At 43.7% G+C, this 17,684-nt stretch overlaps 1 protein-coding gene across 2 annotated transcripts in view; it reads left to right on the forward strand.

Moving 5' to 3' along the window:
• Positions 1 to 17,684, forward strand: part of ABCC2 (ATP binding cassette subfamily C member 2) — a 57,505-nt gene that overhangs the window by 19,536 nt on the left and 20,285 nt on the right. The window contains exons 10-19 of one of the 2 annotated variants that reach the window (XM_054581347.1): positions 1,912 to 2,166; positions 3,223 to 3,288; positions 5,191 to 5,328; positions 5,859 to 6,005; positions 7,629 to 7,713; positions 8,450 to 8,519; positions 10,006 to 10,132; positions 11,965 to 12,141; positions 13,596 to 13,763; positions 16,356 to 16,536. In XM_054581347.1, coding sequence (XP_054437322.1) covers positions 1,912 to 2,166; positions 3,223 to 3,288; positions 5,191 to 5,328; positions 5,859 to 6,005; positions 7,629 to 7,713; positions 8,450 to 8,519; positions 10,006 to 10,132; positions 11,965 to 12,141; positions 13,596 to 13,763; positions 16,356 to 16,536 — 1,414 coding nt within the window. The remainder of the gene's footprint in view (positions 1 to 1,911; positions 2,167 to 3,222; positions 3,289 to 5,190; positions 5,329 to 5,858; positions 6,006 to 7,628; positions 7,714 to 8,449; positions 8,520 to 10,005; positions 10,133 to 11,964; positions 12,142 to 13,595; positions 13,764 to 16,355; positions 16,537 to 17,684) is intronic. The other variant, XM_054581348.1, reaches the window with a different exon arrangement.

The raw sequence follows: 17,684 nt of genomic DNA on the forward strand, positions 1-17,684 counted from the left end.
TCAAGAGGCCCAGGCAGGTAATCCAAATGTCTTTAGGTCAGAAGTCTGAAACCTCCCAGAAACCCTCACACTGGCATCTGCCTTCTCCCAAATTAATGTTTGGTTTGTTTTTTTTTATTCCTTCTGAAGATACTGAATTTCTGCTAGTTTGCAGGATATGAGGTTACCAACTAGGCTCTCTCAGCCATTTCTACGAATGTACACTTTTACAATTGTGATGATTCATTCCCTTTATTTTTTTTAACACATCCTTAATCATTTTATTAGTTAGAACTTCTCACATTGACAACCCAAGGGTAAACTTTCTCTAATTTTTGAATCATAGAAATATATTTTTTATTGTTGTTCTATTACAGTTGTTCCAATTTCCCCCCATTTTGTTCTTCTACCCCATTCACCCTCACTCTTCTATTTTATTATTAATATATCCCAGGTTTTGCAACTGTTACAATTCATGGGGAATTTGTAAAGTAGAGCTTTTAATGAGACAAATAAATGTTGCTACTAAGATAGAATTTCAAATCGTTCTTATGTTTAGACAATGCTTCATTTGTGAAATGTTACGAAGCATTTTTCACATCCATTATCAACCCATAGTCTTATGAAATAATTGCATTATCTTAGAGCAATTCAATGCCTACGGTCACATAGCAAAGACCTGCCCCCACACAAGGGCTATTGGGAATAAATCAATGACTTTTCCACTTCACTGAGATTTATTGAGAAAGGGAAAGTAGAGGGATAACGTTGAAGGGCAATTAGATGTTACTTATTTTTTTCTATTCCATACCAAAAAGGAAACTAGAAGTGGACTGATTTCTCCAGAACCTTGGTAGCCTAACATTTTAGAAAATTTCCCTCTTTTTACCGTACAACCAAGAATCCTGGTATGTTCCAAATAAGGATGTATTGGTGGATTAAGATTGACAATAGAACTTCTAGGAGAAGCATTGAAATGACTATCTAGGGCCACTTGTAGCCCACACACTGTCTTTGTGGGAATTAGAAGAAGGTTCTCTTTCCTCCAGGAAGATGCTGATTCGGTGACCATAGTGCAAGCCGGTTTCAGTTACCCCACTGCCAACCCTAGCTCCTTAGCTGAGTGCATTTGTGCCAGACATTGCTGTAAGTGATAGACCTGTGGGTATCAGACTTCTGATCTCTTTAACATGAGAACAGAAGGCCCATACTGCAAGATTTAGAGATATAGACATTGCCTGCAAATTTCTGACAATAAGTCATTTTGTTTCATGTGTGTGAACCCTGCACCTTTCCTCTCCATTCTAAGGTCTCTGTCCTTCTTGGGAATGGTCACAGCCTTCTCATAAGAGCATGGCTACATCAAAAGTCTGCAAGGCCAGAATCAGTACATGCTTCTTCTCTTCAACCCTCTGTTTGTTCCATCTTTCAGTGTCTGATTCCCTGCTGTGTGCCATGTGATACAGTAGTGAAACGCACAGATGTAGCCCTAGTCCTCACAGAGATTACTTCTGGTGGGGAAATAGAAAAATGAAACAGCTACAGCTCAGTGTGGTGAATGCAATGGCAGAGGTAAGCACAGGATGTTATGGGAGTACACAAGAAGGGTATCTAACCCAAGCTTGTAAGTCTAAGGGAAGTGTTCTCAGAATAAGTTCTATCTAAGCTGATACTAAAGAATAAATAAGAATTTCCTGAGCAAAGAAGTGCGTGGAGGAGTGGAGTTGGAGAAGGTGAGAATAGCAGGAAAGAACAGTCAAGAATGAGAGAACACTGGGTAAAATTTGGAGGTAAGAAAGCATAGCCCCTCGAAAAAGTAGTGTCCATATGGAGCCCATCTTTCTCCTGTGTTCTTGCTTCCCGGGTTTCCCCTTTTACTTCCAAGTATCGTTGGCCTTGTCCATGGGTCCCAACCCCAATATTTATCTTTAGGCACTGAGCCTATCCAACCAGGCAAGGAAGCAGTACACCGTTGGAGAAACAGTGAACCTGATGTCTGTGGATGCCCAGAAGCTCATGGATGTGACCAGCTTCATCCACCTGCTGTGGTCAAATGTTCTGCAAATTACCTTATCCATCTACTTCCTATGGATAGAGTTGGGACCCTCAGTCTTAGCAGGTGTTGGTGTGATGTTGCTCCTAATCCCAGTTAATGGGATAATCGCCATCAAGAATAAGACTATTCAGGTAAAGAGAATCACCCTTCTTCAAAGTCTAAATATTTTTGCTTGTTTTATTCTAACTTTTGATGGGAGTATGGGCAAGGCAAAACTGATGGAAGACTTTCTACCATCCCAAATGAACTTGGCTTTCTCTTTTCATGTTCTGACTGCTCTCAGCATTTCTATACTCTGCCTTCATTCATGTTAGAAGGAAGAGCCTGATTGGAGAGAGAAGAGCTTCCTTGGGACCCTGAACATAACTCTTATACCCTGCTCCATTGGGCCCTTCTTAGAACAGTGATCATTGGCCTTGTTTCTTCATCATAACAATACAAACCAACCACACAGAACAGTCACGTGAGTGACTCAAACTCTAAGCCTAAACCCTAGCAATCAACCTTGCTACCACTGGTTGGCAGGATTCTATGTGGATGGTCCTTAGCTCTGCCAAGAATTATAGGCTAGGGTGGGTGAACTCCATGGCGTACACGATTCATTCATTCATTATGCATTCATTTAGTTACAAATTATTTTGAAAATATTGATTGTGTGTCCGACTTTTCTGGGAACACGGCTGCAAGTTAGACAAGGCTCTTGTTCTCGGGGAGCTTACCCTCTACTTTCAAACAAACAAAAACAAAGAAGGAAAATATCAAGGCGTGGGAAGTTCTCTGCAGAGAATTAAACAGGGTGATGTGATGGCAAGTGAGTGGTGGTGGTTTTAGATTACAGGGTCAGGAGAGGCCTCTGTAAGGAGGGGCTATTTGAGCTGAGCTCTGAACAACACAAGCCTGACCACCAAGGAGCAAGCCTGGAGAAAAACAACCTGGGAAGAGGCATAGTCAGGCCAATGCTGTGGGGCAGAAATGAACTTGGCATGTGCAGGGATCAGAAAGAAGGTGGGCGTGGCAGAGGCAGAGTGGGCGAAGAGGAGAGTGGGAGAGACACCTCCCATTGCTGGGCACCTCAAGCTCTTACCAAGTAACAGCCACAAGTGCCACCAAGTTGTATCATCTGCAGCAAATCTGGACTCTCTCACATGGGAGTGTATTTTTGTTTTTGTTTTACTTTGTTCTGACAGGTAAAAAATATGAAGAAGAAAGACCAGCGTTTAAAGATAATGAACGAGATTCTCAATGGAATCAAGGTGAGAAGCCGAGCGTAGGTGGCCCCCCTCTGTGTGCAATGCCAGCAGCTCGGGGGTCTCAGCCTCCGCAGACCCCAGCAGGGGTTGTGGACTCCTGCTCCTAGGCCTGTGGGTTGTCATGTGATTCGTCTACTCACAAGTCTCCTGTTTCTTCTCCTCTTACCCCTCTTGGGCCCTCTTTTGAACCCTGATTTCTATTTATTTTCCCTAAATGATTTGTCTTATTTTTTTATGTTACCTTATAAATTGTCAAATGTATACAAAAGTAAACAGAGTGATATATCAACATGCGTGGACATCACCCAGCTCCAGCAATAATCAGCATGACCTGGCTAGTTCCATCTATACCCTCTGCTCCTACTTCACTCGCTGCTCAATTACTTTAAAGCAAGCCTCAGATTGACTTGTCATTTCATTAGTAAATACTTTGCATGCCATATTCCTAAAGGAAAGACTTGTTTTTTAACCATAACCACAATACCATTATTACACTTAAAAAAAAAAGTCATTGTTTTGGTATCATTATATTTCCACAATTGCCTCGTACAGCTCTTAAAAAAAAGAAACAACTGTTGGTTAGTTTGAATAAGGATCCAAAGAATATCCACACATGGTATTTAGTTGATAGTGCTTTTAATCTGCAATAGTACCTCCCTTTTTTTTGGTTATATTGGAGAAACCAAGTTACCTTATTTCCTGTATCTCTTGTAAACTCGTAGTTACAGCTAAAACTTGGTTAGATTTGGATATGATCTGGGGAACCGGGGTGGTAAGGATGCTTTCAGATCATGGTATGTACTTCCAAAATCAGTGATGGCGAATGTGCCAGGGTCCCGGCGCTGCCGGTCTAGATTCATCCCTCATTAAATGTCCTGCCATCTTTGCACCCAGGGCACTGATTTGCGGCCCTGGCAGCACGTTTTGATCCCTTGGTAAGTGTGTAAAACTTGTTGAGGCTTGGGGCCTACTTCAAACCATTTAAATTGGACTCTCTAGGGGTAAGCCCCAGTCATATATTATATCTTAAAATCTCCCTAAGTGATTCCAATATACAGCTAAGGCTGAGAAACCACTGTCATTACCTTGACCTAGTATTTCATTAGGAGTTACAAAGGGTGATATTTTAATTCTATTATTCCTTTGGCACTGATTAGCTGGAGTTCTATAGAGAAGAATTATCTTAATCAACTAGTTGATTACCTTAAAATAAAATTTGTACCAGATAAGAAGGATACATATTTTCTTCTTTTCTCTATTTACCAGCTCTCAAAATAATGCATTTCATCCTCCAAAGGTGACCAATGAGCTCTTTTTCAATACATACATTGTTTTGAATTCATGGATTTTACATTACCGCAAAGTGCTTGAAAATGAAGCAGAGGCCCTTTTAATTCCCTGATATTTCTCCACACAGAGCTCTGATGTGCCTTCCTACTCATGTGGCAAAATGAATAGACCCGGTTTTGAGTCTCAGCTCTATTACTAGCTAACTGGTGACTCGGGGAAAGTTACTTAGCCTCTCTCAGCCTCTTTCCTTATTGTTAAAATAAATACAATAAAATTCCACAAAAGAAGGAGACTAACTCTCTCTAGTTTGCCCAGAACTTTCCAGGTTTCTCACTGAAAGCCCTGTGTCCTGGGCAGCCCTTAGTGCCAGGCAGGCTGGAACAGTTGGTCACCCTTAGATTGCTATATGGACTAAGTAAAATAATGTCTATAAAATGTTTGCACATAGTAAGTTGTCAACAAATACAAGCTACCTTTCTTTAATTATACTTTATTATCTGGATTCTTCCCCCCCCCCAAATTTTGGGGACCATATCCTAAAACCTGGGGGGCGGGAGACACGCCTGGTGTCCTTTGTAGGCAACAGTGTGAGCTGTGCTTTTTCTATCCTATTAGATCCTGAAATACTTTGCCTGGGAACCTTCATTCAGAAACCTAGTCTACAACATTCGGAAGAAAGAGCTCAAGAATCTGCTCCGCTTTGGGCAGATACAGTCTGTGATGATGTTTCTCTTATTCTTAACTCCAGTCCTGGTGAGTGAGACGTCTGCGGGCTGGGTCAGCCTCCTGAAGAAGAAGGTCTGTCCTAGACAGAATACCCAGGACCTTTAGGCCTGGCCCAGAAATCCAGGGAACTCTGCCCTCCTCTACCCTCATGCCTCCCTTCCTACCTCATGCCCCCAACTCTGGTTTCCACCCTTGTATACAATTTGGCGGTCTGGGAGCCCAGCCCAAGTTGCCAGGATGTTCAGCTTGAATGAGGTATTTAGGAGTGGTTTGCAAAGGGGGCTTCTTGTCTTCTTGGGGAGGCCATGCGGGTCCATAGTGGAAGAAACACCGATATAGGAGCCTGGAGACCCAAGCTCTGGCCCCAGCAATGCCATTAAGTCACTTTATGACTCAGGCGAAATATATCCTCCACTTCTGGGCTCAGCTTTCTCATCTGTAACATGGGAAGGTTGAGGTAACCCCTGTGATTCCTTCAACTGCTGTGTTCCTGTGACTTAGCACAAGGCTACTTGAGCCCTTTTAGGAATAATTTGTTCATGACCTTGTATTTCCAGGTGTCTGTGACCACATTTTCAGTTTATGTCCTGGTGGATAGCAATAATGTTTTGGATGCGAAAAAAGCCTTCACCGCCATCACCCTCTTTAATATCCTGCGCTTTCCCATGCACATGCTTCCCATGGTCATCTCTTCCATGCTCCAGGTAGGTAGGAACTTTCACTGCTAACTGATTATCTCTGACTAAAAATCTTAGACTCTAGAATGACTGGCTTATCACAACTCATTTCTAACTTCCGATGGGAACTTTCAACTAGAGAGATTTGTTTGGTTTCTGAAGAAGAATAGTTTGATCTTTGTAAAATCATAAGCTCTGAGCCCATTTATCTAATAATAAGTTAAGGATTCTCATCTACCTCACAGGGAAGAAATGCTTGTGAAAGAATTTGTTATTAACCCTGGTACCTGGAACATTTCTAAGCACTTTTCCCAGCCTTGTTCTCCTCACATTTCCCCAGAGCTCATGAGGTATTTATATAGCATTAGGGAACTATGGAATGAAGAGAGAGAACATAGCCTTTTTTCTCTATGAAGCCATGTGGTGGTAAAACAAAAGACAATTTGGGAGCCCCCAACTGTCAGAAAATGAGTTTGGAGTTCAGGAGGCCGTGGGTGGGCCTGAGGGGGCATCAGGGTCCTAAAAACTGAGCCCAGTCACTGAGATGGATGGACCAGCCCTCGGCAGGGAGACCAGAGGGCAGGCGGCAGCCAGGGTGATGGAGTGTGGTAACCTGCACCTGCCTCAGAGGCGGCTCCTGCAGACAGCTCAGGCCACGGGAAGGGCTGGGGTTTAGGAGAAGCCCTCCTTGTCCTGGTGGGGGAGGGGGAGGTTAAGGAAAGCTGACAGGTGTGGCCATAAAGGAACAACATGATCTTTTTGGATTCAGTCTATTTTTACATAGACAGCAGGACCAAGATCAGCAGAAATGTCAGCTTCCTACTGTCCCAGTCCCATAAGAAGACACTGAAACACAAGGGGCCAGAGAACAATGCAGTGGGGTAGTGGGGCGCTCTGTTTCTGAGGAGCTGTTGCCCGCAGCAGCTGAGCAGATTTGCAGTCTGCAGTTGTAGCCTAAGGAGAGGGCAGGGCAGAAAGCCTTGTGCTTCCTCAGAACCCAGAGGGCGATAGGAAACTGTTTCACAACCACATCCCTGGGAGATGGGGAGGCAGGTGAGAAACGTCCTGGAGAAGCTCCTGGAAATCATCCCAAGTTCTCATGTTCCAGGGGGACCAGAGGATGTTCTGCCAACATGTGGACCAGCTGTGATTTCAGCTTGACCTATGGGACCTGTGTCCAAGTGTGCCACAGCCACTTCCTTTACAGAGTCCCAAAGGGGCTCACTTAGGACGCTGGCATGGATTCAGTTAAAGAAGAGTGTGCAAGGGGCGTAGTTGCCAGAACCCAATAGAAGTTAGAGTTTCATCTCAGAGAAATGCAAGAGACAGTTTTTGAAACTAGGTACAAAGATTAGGGAGAGAGCAGGAGACTTGCCGCCCCTCCCCCCACCACCAGTTTTCTGAAGGCTTGAAGCAGAGCATCTTCCTTGCCTCTGTGCACAGGGATGTGCTGGCCCCAGGGCCAAGGCAAGGCTGAGTCTGTAGTGGGGGTCAGGAGGTTCCGGCAGCAAGTGGCAAATTATAGGCAAGGAGTCTGGCAAGTTGACCATCTCCTTCCACATCCAAGGCTGAAGACAAAGTTAAAATCCTCTCTCTGCTTGTGTTTATCATTGGAGTTTTATTCTTGAGGTCCTTTGTGCTCTTCTCTAGGCCAGTGTTTCCACAGAGCGGCTGGAGAAGTACTTGGGAGGGGATGACTTGGACACATCTGCCATTCAACATGACAGCAATTTTGGTAAATGAATTTGGAAGTTGTTTCCCAAATTTCTTTGCAGGCTGGCACCAGTACTTGGAAATACAGGGGCTCAGCAGCAGTAAATGGATTGAAAGGGAGAGTGAGGGGACTTATCTTGAACCTACATTTGCATATAAGTGTATTATTTTTCCTTAAGTTATGTTTTCACTTGGAACAGATTGCTTGGCTAGATTGCTAAACAAAGCTAGGTCAGCCGTTGTGAGGGTAAGCAGGGAATCCTGCGAAGGGCCTAGAGAGCAGAAGTCAGTATGGAGCTGAGCCAATGGAGCTGAGCCAATGGAGCTGAGCCTACGGAGCTGGGAAAGTAGGCTGGAGGGACAGAAAACGCAGGTTCTGGAGGTTCCAGGGTTGGGGGACGTCCATAGCCAGAGCGAGTCGTAGGTCTGGAATCCAGGGTAGGGAGTCGCTGGGTGTATATATGTGAGTGGAATTTATACCAGGAGACTAGGCAACAAAGCCTGAGAATGGACCCAGAGGGCCTGCAGGTCTGAAATCCAGGCCCACCGCAAGCCTTGAGCTCCTGAACCAAAAAGGACTTTGTACACAGGCAACTTGTGGTCTGCCCCAGGAGCTTTCACCACTGCGGGAGCCAGCGCCTGATAGAGGCGGTCTCGGGATCTGCTGGGGGAAGTGGAGGGGGACATGGGAGGGCTGAGAAAGGGCAGGCAAGCAGCTGGGGACCTGCGTCTGACTAAAAGAGGGGCCTTCTTTTCAGCAGACAAAGTCGTGCAGTTCTCCGAGGCCTCCTTTACCTGGGACCAGAATTCGGAAGCCACAATTCGAGAGTGAGTCACCTCCTTTCCATCCTGCTGTCCTTGCCTGTCCTGTGATTGAAAAATTCCATGTAATAGAACACAGGGGGAGATGAGCTGTGTTCACATGTCCAGTTGGATAGCAGTGCAGGCTCAACCACTGCAGGGATGAGCTGACAGCGAAGATTCTGAGCTTCTTTGCTCCTAAATGTATCTGCCACCCTGCTTTCCTACTGTGGGAACATACACATCCAGCTAAGAACCCATAAGGACACTTGTTCTCCAGATTGTGGCTGGAGGTATTACACAGCGGGCAGGTGGTCTAGGTGTCCAGGTATGATGAAGGACACACACAAGAACCTAAACTCAGTTTAATTTCATTCATTCATTTAAGAATGTAATTAAGAACATTGGAGTTTCTTCCCCAAAGTGGGCAATGGGAGCTGCCTCTATGAGATTCAATTTCAGGTCTGGAGTATTACATCTGAATTACCCACCCCGACCTTCCACCCTGGAGGCCACCTCTTCTGCCCTAAGCCAACCCCTTCTTGCCATGGTGTGGCGTATAATATATCTCTTAAGCACTTCATGTAACAGAAACCCAGCTCATCTATGGAGCACAGCACACGCAGACCACATCAGGGGCCTGCGTAGGCGGATCTTCCTTCTTCACAACCAAGCACACCTTAGCCCCTATCTGCTACAGTCAGGCCTTTCCTCCCTTCTCTGCTATTTCTACGGCTTTGAACATGGACTACGGAGCTTGCCCCAGGGTGTGTCAGGCCAGACTCTCCCTCTCTAAACCCTCCCAACCTGAAAGCTTTTCTTTGCAGAAAGAAGACTGGACACAGCTCCCCCTTTGCTAATAGAAGTCTAGAACAAGTTCTCCTCAATGGGCAGGTTCAGAAAGACTACGAACAAGTTCCTGGGGTTCCTAATATCTCAGGAGCTCAAACAATAGGGCTGACACACAGAGTTTCCAGGAGTCGAGCCCAGCGTGGACCCCTCTTCAGCCAGACAAAACCCCAGGGGAGGAGGTGGTGCTCTGTGCTTTCAGCAGATGTTCCATTGAATAGCTAGTCTTGTTGAAGAGCCAAGTTTGGGAAACATTAATCTAGTCCAAGACCATTAGTTTAGAAATGAGAGGCCAGAGGACAAGACATTTCAAGAGCGTACAGCTTGGCAGTGACAAAGTTGGAACCTGAACTCAGGTTTCCAAGCTCTTGTTCAACGGTACCATGTTGGTTCTAAATAAGAGTATTTTTCCAGTGGAAACCCAAGTTTGGCACAAACAGCTTATAGATGAGTTGAATACATTAAGGTTTACTTTCTGGGCTCTTAGAGCTCAAAAATAAATCATTAAAGAAGCACTTTGGAGTCTTGTATATCCGAGACAAATTTTCCAGTCTGGAAAGATAATCCCCAAATACCAGCTTTCCTATAGAGAGTCTGAGACGTGGCTTTGAATGCCTCTTGAATAAGTCCCCTCATCTCCTGCAAATACACTCCTCTTTTTCAGTGTGAACCTGGACGTTATGCCAGGCCAGCTGGTGGCTGTGGTGGGCAGTGTGGGCTCTGGGAAATCCTCCTTGATGTCAGCCATGCTGGGAGAGATGGAAAATGTTCACGGGCACATCACCATCAAGGTGAGAGGGGACACCAAGGAGAAGACTGACACTCACGCATGTGCCACTTCGTGCCACTTCTTCATGTGGCAGAACACACTGCGGACGAGAATCTGATCATCACTGCTATCGTGTTGCTGTATGGGTAAAAGGGCTTGGAGACACCTGGTAGGCTTGTAACTGATACATTCTTTGTCCCACCTCACATATATAATCAGACTCAATGGGTAAATTCTAAGAATCTGCATTTTTAATGAGCTACCCACGTGGTTCTCATATGCATACTGAAGTTTGAAGACTGTTGAATAGAGATGTCTTCCTTCAGAGTATAGGCAAATTCTGCTGTATCTATATATATGTTTCTGAAAACTTCACATTCCACAAAATTATGCAACAAAATAACTAGACTGGGGAGAAAGAGTCCGAACAGATTATTAAACTTATATAACTTTGTAACCAGGGTACCTAAAAACCCAATAAACAAATAACAATAAAAATAGTGACACTGTAAAATCTCTGCTGACAATTATACCCAACACCCCAATTAGTCCTGGGCCTCCCGCCTCTCCTTTGGTGGTATTTGTTTCCAATACAAAACTTTGATGTAAGGTGTAGACATCTTTATCAATTATGTTTTTAACAGAGAGGAAACGTCTTCATGGCATCTTCATCAGCACTCTCAGCTTCCCCAGAAAGCTACATTTAGGGGAAACTATTGGTACTTTGGATTATTTAACCAGCCATTACTTACACCAAAAAAAGGCATGCCTATAAATTTTTAGCTCTTTTCCTTAAGATCTTTATATATTGCTGAGCCTTCTTTTTAATTATGAGAAAGCTTGCCCCTGATTGCTTTTCATGGACATGCTCAGATCATTTTTAAGAACGTCCACTTTATACTGACATTATTCCCTTATTTGCCAATCACTAATGAGCTAATTTGCATTAAATCTACAGGCAGTGTAGCAGAGTAGACTCTACAGACTTTTTTTTTTAATTACAGTTTACATTCAATTTTATTTTTTATTAGTTTCAGGTGTACAGCATAGTGGTCAGACAATCACATACTTTATAAAGTGGTGCTCTTATATTTTACGTTCCTACCTGGTACTGTACATAGCTATTACAATAGCGTTGACTACATTCCCTACACTGTACTTTACATCCCTGCGACTATTCTGTGACTGCCAATTTACACTTCTCAATCCCTTCACCTTTTTCACCCATGCCCCCAAACCCCCTCCTCCCTGACAACCATTGGCCTGATTTCTATATCTGTAAATCTGCAGATATATATCTATATCTTCTAAATCTGCAGAATCCACAGATTTCACTCTGTCTCTTAATTCCTTTTGGGAAGCATTTTCTTGCTACCCTATAACTGAGTTTTTCCTCAAACACAGGCATCTGTTGGGCTCATCTTTCTTTGGACATGATCTGCTCCATGCATCAGCCTGCACCGTATTTTCCACTCTCTTAGTTCTTGCTTCATCATATCCTCTGTACTGTTCCCCTGTCAGTGTTTGCTGTCTGGTGGTCCTAGTAAATTCACTGGGGTCTAGACTGGGGTTCTAGAAGCAGCATATGCATTCATCCTCCAATTTTCAGGATCAAGACTAGAAAGAGAGTGTCAAACAAATGGGACTTTACATTATAGGAAGGACTTTGAATTCTTTCTCACTGGTTGGTGTGATAAATACAAGCACATTTATAAATATCAGATGTCCAGTCAACTGACAGACATTTGTTCAAATCTAAGTTTCACTTGATCCTCCCAGTTCCTATCACCCCCTCCTTCAACCCGGCCTTTCTGGAGGTACAACTGCCATATGGTCTGCTCATTTCCCATACAGGGCAGTATAGCCTACGTCCCACAGCAGTCCTGGATCCAGAACGGCACCATAAAGGACAACATCCTGTTTGGATCAGAGTTAGATGAAAAGAGATACCAGCAAGTTCTAGAGGCCTGTGCCCTCCTCCAAGACTTGGAAGTGCTGCCCGGAGGAGACCTGGCTGAGATTGGAGAGAAGGTACTTAGAACCTTGACAGGTGAAGAAATAGCAAAGAAAAAAAAGTGAAGATGACAAAGAAGTATATGGGAGCAAAATACTTGACTGAGTTTGGTGGTCATGTTAGGAACAAATACCAGAAAACATGAGTTTGCACAATATTTTATACAAATAACTCAGAAATTAAAAATTTTGTACCTGGAAGCAAATTACAGGGATTGTGTAATCTAAAGGAAGGATGATGAAACTAGGACCCAAGAGGTTAACCGGGACTGGGCTGAGGTTGACGTCATGGTGGGGGAAGAGCAGCGGGACAGAGCCTCACTGTTCTTCTGCTCTGTGTGTTAGTGAGAGTCAGAGAGAGTTTCTAAGAATCTGCTTTGAACAGGTAGATATTTAGTATGAGTTATTTCCTCGTGTTATTAAATGCCTTCCTTAAAAAACAGATTTTTAATGACTGCTGTAGATCGTACCCATTATATGAATTTGGCGTAATTTGTTTAACATCCCTGATTATCACATATTTGGGTTGTTTTCATCCTCTCTCCTATTAAAAAACAAAATTCAACCAAGTAAACCTGCAGGTCTGATTGGCTTTATTCAGTGCTTTGCGAATGGGGCAGCGTCCCATCAAACAGCTCCAAGGATGCTCCAAGGGTGGCACAAAATTAGGAAAATAGGGCAGGGAAAGAAAGCCGTTAGGGAAAAAAAGAGAAATTACTTTGGCGGGCACCTGGACCTGTGTTTTTTTGTTTGTTTGTTTTTTGAGAGAAAGAGACCAGGGAAGGGTTTTGTCCTGCAGACTGCCTCTCCTTTCTGCGGGGAGGAGAGCAGGAGGGAGAAGGCCCGCCAGAGAGGCCGCCTTAGTGGTGGTGCCCAGAAAATTCCACACTGATTGATTAAGACTATGTTACTGGGAGAGTTTGAAACAGAAATGAGCTCAGATATTAAATCTAGGTTTGGTATCCTGGGCTTTAGCTCAAGTGACACTATTCTGGGCCTGTGGTTTTCTCTTTCATTGCCCCTGTTACAAAAACTGCCTATAACATCTTTGGAGACAATGATCTTGAAATGTTAGAAGACTTGTGACAATACAGCTGTAGAGTGATTTTGTTCATTAATTCCACATAAATTTATTGAGTACCTATGTGCCAGAGACTATTTTAAGTGCTAGAGTTCCATCCATGAACAAAATAGAGAAAAATCTCCCTGGTATAGTGTTACATTCTCGTGGACAGGAAGCAACAAAAATAAGTAAATTACATAGTAGAAAATGGTAAGGTGGCCCACCTTTAATTGTTGGGCCTAAAGTGATTTAGTTGAGTCAAAGTTAGCTATTTGTATAAAGGAAATTGTAAGATTTTTTAAGCCCTTGGTACTCAATTGAAGCAAAATTCTTTCTTACTCCCCCTCACTAGCCACTCTGAAGGCAGGACTAAGGCATAGTGCTTAATAGAAGTGGTTTTCTTCTTCAGGGCATAAATCTCAGTGGGGGCCAGAAGCAGCGGATCAGCCTGGCAAGAGCGGCCTACCAGAATTCAGACATCTATATTCTGGATGACCCCCTGTCAGCCGTGGACGCTCACGTGGGAAAACACATTTTCGAAAAGGTCTTGGGTCCCAATGGCCTATTGAAAGGCAAGGTAAGAAATCATTTAAAGTGACCAAAACATGAGGCATGTCTGTGTGTTGGGCTGGGGGATGGGCAGAGGGGGTCGCTCACGTCTGCTGGGACAGCTGCTGTCCTGAAGCAGATTTCCTTATTTACCTGCATCCCTGGGCTGCTGTGGTGATAGAGTGTCTGACTGGTCTTCCAGGACCTGACCCCGTGAGGGCTCCCATCTTGAGGTAATGGATAATTTCAGCCTTACTCTGTGAGTTGGACATTGAGCTTGTTAAGATGATTGATTATAATAAAAAATACTTTGAGACCTGTAGTGTAGTAAGAAACACATGTGGTCTTTGTCTCCAGTTCCTAGCACAGAACTACTAACCCTTGTAATTTTCTGAGTGATACTAGGGGTGTCTTTTGTTATTTGTAATGAGCCACAGGAGTCTGTGATTCCTAAATAAGTGATTTAGGGTGGAGCCCTCAGATAGGGCAGGGCTGTTCACCAGAAAAGCCATGTGATAGAAGGGTTGGAACTTTTAGCCCCACTCACTGACCTCTGGGGAGGGGAGGAGGAGCTGGAGATTGGGCTATAACAATTCTTAAACAAGGAGATTCAGAGAGCCCTGGGTTGGTGAACACTCTAAGGTGCTGGTATGGTGGAGCCCCTAGTGAGAACATGGAAGCTCCAATGCACACCCCCTCCCCCATACCTTACCCTATGCATCTCTTCCATTTGACTGCTCTTGAGTAATATCCTTTATAATATATTGATAAATATAAGTAAAGTGTTTTTCTAAGATCTATGAGCCATTTTAGCCTAGTATCACCTGAGGAGGGGTCTGGGGATCCCTGATTTGTAGCTAGTTGGCCAGAAGTATGGGTGGCTCAAACCTTGCGAGTAGCATCTGAAGTCAGGGCATCTTGTAGGACTGAGCTATTAAACTGTGGTGTTTGTGCTTCTTTGAGGTAGTTAGTGTCAGAATTGAATTGAATTGTTGAACACCTAGCACAGTCAGAGAACTGGTGTCAGAAAACACCCCAGAGGACGCAACAACTCATCTTGCAGCGGGACACAGGTCACCTTGCAGGAATTTGAGCTATGCTCTAAGAAAGCACTGTCCTGGAACCCTTGCAGGATATAGGAACACTATATCTGAAGAGGGTAACTCAACCTGAACATGGAAATAAAGTTGACATATTTGGGGGAATTATTATGTCCCAGGCCTGTGCTAAGCACTTTGATTGCATTGTCTCACTTAATTCTCACAATGCCACTGTGAGATAGCACAGATAAAGTGACCAGAATAAGTCACTAGAGCTGGTGGTAGGAGGAGACCAGCCTTTTCTTACCATGGGCAAGTTAGCACACTTGTCCTGACGTTGGACCAAATGAGGGAAAGGCCGACAGAGCCCCTTGAGGGTTTGAATATGCACCTCACCAGCAGCAAGTATAGAGTGGGACTGTCAATAACAGCATTTCCCTCAGCACCAAGCAGTAAGACTCCATGTGTATTTGACCTGTTCCCTTCAAGATCTCCTAAATGTTGCCAGTTAGGATGGCAGGGCTGACCAGGCTGCTGTTCTCTATTGGATCAGTCAATGAGAACTCACTCTCCCTCTTATTTCTGCTCCTGACTTTGGTCCTTAAGGCCTCTTGTCTCCATTTATTAGTGAACTGAATAACCCCCTGTTTCTGGTGTATTTCAAAGACTGGGCACACATAGGTAAACATCTGGTCCCTGCTCTCAAGGAACTTACAATCTAATGGGAAGACATATGGAAAAACAAACACAATATTATAATACAAGAATTTAAGGGCATTCTACATACACTACAATGGAAACATTGGAGGAATACCCAAGTTTTGCCTGGAGGCTCAGGAAAGCCTCCCAGAAGAGTTGGCGTTGAGCTGAGACTTGAAGAATGAGCACCTCCTGCATCTCCTAAGAAGAGGGACCCAGTGTTTGTTGATCTGTGAAGTGGATAGAGACAATGGGCTTGGGTTATCTCATCAGAAGCTGTTCTCAGCCCTATGGTGCCTATCTGAGCCTAATTACTGATCAATGAGTGCTTGTCTTTCTTTGAGTGGAGTCCCTGTTTCAGCAGTCAATGTGGTTCATCAATAGACAGAAATACAAAGAATGTGGTATCCCATACAAGGGAAGCCCTGGACCGAAGACAAAGTTTCTTGCCTCACAATGTCACTAACATGCTGAAAGAATCTGGGCAGTTCTTGTTAGCTCAGGTTGTTAGCTGGTTAGTGAAAGGGGCAGTTAGTTAGCTAGTTATTTAGTTAGTTATGTCAAGTGGCATTCCTCACTAAGCCCAACTCCTGGTTACCCAAGAAGCTGGAAAAGAACATGTATAGGACACACCTCATTGTCACTATAAAAAATAATTTCAAGTATATCCACAGTGACACTAGTCTCATTGTACATATGGGGCAGGTTTTAGGATGCAGTGCTAGGAAGGAAAAAGGAAGTAGAAGAGGCCAGATGGTTAGGGCCACATTTTGAAGCAATGCCCCACAGTGGATTGAGTCTTCTGTTTTCCCTTCTTTAGAGTAAGACAAGGAAGGTGGTGGACACAGGTCTACCAGCACAACTTACTGTTATTTTTACAGACTCGGCTCTTGGTTACACATAGCATTCACTTTCTTCCCCAAGTGGATGAGATTGTGGTTCTGGAGAATGGCACCATCTCCGAGAAGGGGTCCTACAGCGCTCTGCTGGTCAAGAAAGGATTGTTTGCTAAGAATCTGAAGACATTTATGAAACAGGCAGGTCCTGAAGGAGAAGCCACAGGTATGTAAGGACAATTGGAATGGGTAGAATTTGGGTATGGCAAGGAATGGGAGTGGTAAACTGGTATCTCCTGGACTGCTCAGTATCCAGTGAACTAGATTTGAGTGTGAATTACCCAGAGATCAAAAAATCTGCTCCTTCTGTGTTTTGTGTCTCTGTAAAGAAACACAGACATAAAACTCTATGCCAGAGCCAAAATGGAGGTTCATGCTGCTTATCTGGTCTTTGCCATGTAGTCAAAGGGCACTCTTTAGAAAGTATGACCAGAGATTTGGTGGGACTAACCCTTCCTTCCAGCCTTGGGTCCCAGTCTCTGGAACTGAGAAAGCAGCCAACCCCCGAATTACCTTCAGAGACATTCTTCCCTTTTCTGGAAGGATAACATGTGTTCATGGCTGGATAGCTCTATTGACCCATTTTCTTCTTGCAGAATCCTAAAATTCTGACAGTGTCCCTTCAATGTTCCTCACCTCTGTCCCCTACAGTCCAAGCTGGCAACACTTTGTTAAGATGGTTGATTGGATCAAGTCACATGCCTAAACTCTCTAGAAAATCTGCTGTTGAGTTTTCTAGTACATTTTTTTATTTAGTTATTGTAATTTTCAACTCTAGAATTTCTATTTTCTACTCTTTAAATAATTTTTATTTCTTTATTGATGTTCTCTACTTGGTGAGAACTTATTCTTAAATTTTCCAGTACATCTTTAGACATGATTTTCTTTTGCTCTTTGAACATATTTATAATAGCTGATTTAAAGTCTTAATTTGGTAAGTTCAATGTCTGTGTTCCCTCAGGTACAGCTTCTGTTGACTGCTTTTTCCCTGAATATGGTCTCATAATTTCCTGCTTCTTTGTATGTCTCCTACTTTTTTTGTTGGAAACTGGTCATTTAAAATAGCGTAACACTCTGGAAATAAGGCTTCCTCTGCCAGGGTTTGCTGTGTTGTTCCACCTGTTTAGTTTCTTGAACTATTCTGTTAAATCTGTATTCTTCGCCACATGTGGCGACTGAAGTCTATGCTTGGTTGACTGAAGGGTCAGTTAATAACTAAATGTTATTTTCTTAAGTTCTGGGAACCAATAAATCATTCTGCCCTTTCTAAGAAGCTGAAGAAGAGATGGGGCATGTCTTTAACACTGCAGCAGG

The sequence above is a fragment of the Pteronotus mesoamericanus genome, unplaced genomic scaffold, assembly GCF_021234165.1.
Source record: "Pteronotus mesoamericanus isolate MK-2021 breed Mesoamerican mustached bat unplaced genomic scaffold, CSHL_Meso_final contig_657, whole genome shotgun sequence".
In the NCBI taxonomy this organism is placed as follows: domain Eukaryota; kingdom Metazoa; phylum Chordata; class Mammalia; order Chiroptera; family Mormoopidae; genus Pteronotus; species Pteronotus mesoamericanus.